The sequence below is a fragment of the Gekko japonicus genome, unplaced genomic scaffold, assembly GCF_001447785.1.
Source record: "Gekko japonicus isolate JY-2015 unplaced genomic scaffold, Gekko_japonicus_V1.1 scaffold2026, whole genome shotgun sequence".
Taxonomy (NCBI): Eukaryota; Metazoa; Chordata; class Lepidosauria; order Squamata; family Gekkonidae; genus Gekko; species Gekko japonicus.
This window is the reverse complement of record NW_015171565.1, coordinates 687-5,635: the sequence shown is the minus strand read 5'-3', so window position 1 is coordinate 5,635 and position 4,949 is coordinate 687. Positions and strand designations below refer to the sequence as shown.

At 43.9% G+C, this 4,949-nt stretch overlaps 1 protein-coding gene across 1 annotated transcript in view; it reads right to left on the bottom strand.

Annotated features, from left to right (window-relative positions):
• Positions 1-4,645, bottom strand: part of KMO (kynurenine 3-monooxygenase (kynurenine 3-hydroxylase)) — a gene marked incomplete at its 5' end in the record, with an annotated part of 11,345 nt that extends 6,700 nt beyond the window's left edge. The window contains 3 exons of the mRNA XM_015419751.1: positions 729-850; positions 4,271-4,342; positions 4,480-4,645. Of these exons, the coding sequence (XP_015275237.1) occupies positions 729-850; positions 4,271-4,342; positions 4,480-4,645 (360 nt within the window). The remainder of the gene's footprint in view (positions 1-728; positions 851-4,270; positions 4,343-4,479) is intronic.
• Positions 4,646-4,949: the final 304 nt, after the last annotated feature.

The window sequence follows — 4,949 nt, the reverse complement described above, 5'->3', positions numbered from 1 at the left end:
GAGCTGCCTCGCGGCACAGCCGCCGTTTGCCCCAACACAAACATGTCAATTTCACACCTGAAGCTGCGGGGCTGCATCTTGACTTGCGGCTTCGCCTGATTTCCTCCGCAGTTTCGTGATCCTGGTTTTTGAGGATCACGAAACTGCGGAGGAAATCAGGTGAAGCCGCGGGTCAAATGCAGCCCCGCAGCCTCGGGTGTGAAATTGACCAATAGTATCGGGGCAAACGGCGGCTGCGCCGTGAGGCAGCTCTAGTGCGAAATCACCCCTTGTTTTATTTCCTCCTGGGGAATTTCTGACTGCAGAAACACGGTGCAGGAACAAGAAGTTAACTGCTCCTTCTCTAGAGCTCTGCCCAGTTCCTTATCCCCTACTTGGTTGCTCTTCACAGCTAAAATACTTGGGAATCTGATACCAAACATCATCTGTGGTTTGGTCAACAGTTAGCCATTTTTATAGAAACATACCCCATATCGAAATAGGGATACAAAGAAATTAGAGGAGCTAGGACCCAAGGGGACCTTTGTGTACCATAAGATCTTGAGGACCACTCTTGGCACAGTCGGTGGCCTTTGAATGCACTGTGCAGGCCTGACTTTAAAGGTCTTCAAACCATTTACATTCATCACGATCAGTACTAAAAGACAGGCCCGTCATCTACAATAATCCCTTAATAATTCACCGCACTTTGTCAGTTCGAAGAACACAGATGGCAAAATAAAACTTACTTTCCTATTAGGGGAATGGAATCTGGAAAGTACATTCTGAAGAAATCCAGCACTTGGTCCCCTGTTGTGAGCTTTTCAAAATCCTCAAAAGGCATGAAGAGAGTGCACGTGAACGATTTATCCTACGGATTAAAAATAAAAATAAAAGGCAGAATGTTAGGGAATGAAATCACTGGCTGTTTCTTATCTTGATGTTCCTGGGGTACCTATATCCACCCGACATGAGGTTATTGTATATTGTGCCATCGACTGTTTTATTAGTTTTATTGTTTTGTGGATTTTATGTTGTAAAATGCCCTGAGTCCACTCATGGGAGAGGGCAGGATATAATTATGAAGATGATGATGATGATGATGATACTTTCCTGAAATGTAGCTGAAATAATTTCCCTGCATTGTTATAGTCAGCACTATGGTAGTGCCACGTGCTCTAAGGTGTTGCTGATTACCTGTGTCTGTGTCATGATTTTTCCCTCTCTCTTCTGTTGCATCACATTTTTCCCACCCCCACCTTTTCCATATATTCAGGGGGGTGGACTACCCTAGTGCTGACTCTTTTCTATGTATACCTGAGCCGTCCATTGGTGCTTTGAGCATTGCATATTGGGCCTAAGCAGGCAGATATTGCACCGTTTGGGTTTTCTTTCCAGTTAACTACATACCTCTTTTCTAAAATGTAGGAGACTTTTTAATTTGCAGTTGTTTAGTCATATGCTTTATGTGCATTTTGGATCCATGGGCCTGTGAAATATCATACATCTTGATGAGTTGCCCATGTTGCACCTCAAGAATATTTATCACCACTTACGCCACAGGTGAACGTCTCACTTTGAGTAAAGTAGTTCTCCTATTTCCATATATTTCAAAATATTATTTTTTTAAAAAATTGTTGCTTAACAGACATATAGATAATTATTTTTCTCTCCACCCCCCTTTCATTTTAGGTCCATTCTGAATATGACAAGTTTTATGTATATTTTTGTTAAATTTATGGAGCGCTCATTTTGAATTTTACCATCGAGGAAGGCTTTCAACTGAAACGTGTTTGGTATTGGTTCTTGTATCTGGATATAATTTGCACACAGAAGCTTATCAGGGGTGGCCAACCAAAGTGCGGCTCGGGATCCGCATGCGGCTCTTTCACACCTATTGTGCGGCTCCCAGCAGGGTAGCTGGGGAAGCTAAGTATCATTAGCAAACAAATATCATTGGACAAATAAACATCGTTATCAATATCTGCTTTTACTCCTTTTGTTATTATTTTTGGCAGTCTCATTTAATCTTAATAAAAAGCAAATTGGCATATTTACCAGTAAAAACGTGTAATATTTGTTCATGCCTTGCGGCACTCAAACATCTGACGTTTATTCCATGTGGCTCTTACGTCAAGCAAGTCTGGCCACCCCTGCCCTAAATAAAACTTTGTTGGTCTTAAAGGTGCCACTGGACTCAAACTTTGTTCTGCTGCTTCAAGCCAACATCTACGTGGGACTCCTGGGAGAAGGAATCCAGAGACATTCCGTACAGTGTCATCAGTTATATTTCTGCTTTTCATTGTGTCCAGGTGAGGCTACAAAAGCCGAGTAAACTCAAACTCAATCCAGACAAAATGAAAGAAGTGCTAGTGGAAGGCATGGATGACCAGAGGGAATGGGAAAGGCTTTTCTTAGATGGAATCATAGTTTCCTTGAAGGATCAAGTTTGCAGCTTGAGGGGTGATCCTGCATCCTTTTCAGGACTCCTAGATTCCAAGATAGTGACAGTGACTCTTGGCATCTTTTTTTGAGCTTTGTCCGATTTGCCAGCTTCACTCTCTTCTAGAACAGCAAGACCTTGCCACTGTCATCCATTGGTGATGACCTCCAGTCAGTGTTCCCTCTAAGCTGAGTTACTGTGAGCCAGCTCACAGTTTTTTAGCCTCTGGCTCACCCATTTGTGTCTTAGCTCAGGAAGGATGGCTCCAGAGCAAACTAACTTATGTAGTAGCCAAATCGCTGGCTCACAACTTTAATGCCAATAGCTCACAAAGTAGAATTTTTGCTCACAAGACTCCACAGCTTAGAGGGAACATTGCCTCCAGTAATACACTCTCAGTGAGACGACCCTTAAACACAATTTGGAAACTTCAGCTGATGTAGAATGCTGTAGTAGCCAGGCTTCTGTCTGATGCTATTACTGTAGTCAAGAACACATTATGCCAATACTAAAGCACCTGCTTTAGTATTAGTCAGAGGACGGCGGAAGACAGGAAGGCCAGGCGTGATCTGGTCCATGGGGTCGCGAAGAGTCAGACTCGACTGTGCGACTGAACAACAACAACAACAACAACAACAAAGCACCTGCACTGTTTTCCTGTTTGTTCCTGGGCAACTTTAACATGCTGGGTTTGGCATACAAAGACCTACCTGGCCTGGACCTGTCTTCTTCTTCTCCCATTCAATCCCTTATGACTTGAGGTCAACTGTTTCATTTTGCAGAGATGTCATGTGGTGCAACACTTTCTCTTTGGCTGCTCTAGTGCCCTGGGACATCCTGCTTGCCCCATTTTTATAGGCAACCCATCAAGATGTGAGTGCTTTCACCCTGCCCTGGATAGCCCAGAGGCAAGCCTGATCTTGTCAGATCTCGGAAGCTAAGCAGGGCTGACCCTGGCAAGTAATTGGAAGGGAGACCTCCAAGGAATACCAGGGCAGGGAGGCAAAGGCAGACAAATATCAAGCCACCTTTCTGAAACGTCCTAACCCCAGTAGGGGTCGCCAGAAGTCACCATGCCTTCCAGGCAGGGGTCATTTCGTAGAAAAAGAGGTGCAGGAGCTCATTAGCATAATTCATTAGCATAACTTATTTGCATATGCCACACCCCCTGACATCACCAGAAGTGTGTTAAAAGGCAACACCCACCACTCAGGCTCCACTGGACTGTTTTGGATTGCTAGCTATTGAGGGAAGGGGGGAGGATATAGATCTGTCCTTGCAGAGGAGGGAGAGCTTGTACCTGAATAAACCTTGGTCTTAAAGGTGCCACTGGACTGTTTTGGACCGGGGGGGCCGGGGGGAGCTCTGCAACTTACCTGGCTGCTTCTTGCTCTGACTGAGGGCTGCTGGGAGCAGAGGGTGGGGCTTGTTGCATGTGCCCGCCCCCTGGGCTCTTTGCTGCCGGAGCTCCACTGCTGTGCGCTCCTGCAGGAAATGACCCCTGCTTCCAGGCATGCGCGCGCACACACACCAAAAAATATCACTAAAAAAATACCCCCCAAAGAAAAAATGAAGTGAACGTGTTCTAATTCCTGATGGTGTTTTGAATGTTTTTACATCACTGTTACCTAGCTTAAACTCTAATAGAAATCTTCAGTTGTTTTAAAGAACTATATATATTTGTTTTTAATTGTCAAAGAACATATATATTTTAAATTGTCAAAAAACATACCACTTCAGCACATAGATAAAACAAACTTCCGGGTCAATCTTGAAATTATCACCAGATTTCAGATTATGCATTACAGTGAAAAGACATCGTTAACGAGGCATTACTCTTATTCATACCAGGTTGGGAAGCGCGATCATCATGAATGTGTTCCTGGGCCAGATGTGAAGAAAATTCGGTTTCATTGCGAACTGAAAGGAGATACAAAGGGAAAGATTAGAAAGGAAACCACAAAGGTGATAAATGTAAGGAAGTCAAGTGTGTTGATCCATCAACTGGAAGCAGAAGAAAGCAGAGATTGCTGAGGGAAGCTGTTACCAAAACTTACGTCTCCATTCTTTGGGGGAATTGTCAATTCCATGTATCCATGAGGAATATACTCTTGGCTGTAATTGAAACGTGTTTGCCTCATGAACTGCTTCCTGACTGTGGAAAAGGCTCCATCACAACCCACAATTAGGTCACAAGTGACCTCTTTTGATCTTAGGTCTGACCTAAAAAGATAGATGGAAATATCATCGGCTTATTTATTTGGATAGTCTTCATGCAGCGTCTAGATGAACACTTGTCAGGGATGCTTTAGTCTGTGCTCACACACACTAAATAATCTACTTTCGGTCCACGTTCAGTGCACTTTCCAACTGGATTTTGCCACTTCACACAGGCCCATTCTGCATCTAGCATTTGCTCTGCTGTTTTACCAAACCCATGCTGGAACAGAAACTCCCCTCTGCATTGCATGCCATTTTCACTTTCGTTGATTGTCAGATTTTATGGTAGCCTCCACACTGCATGCCA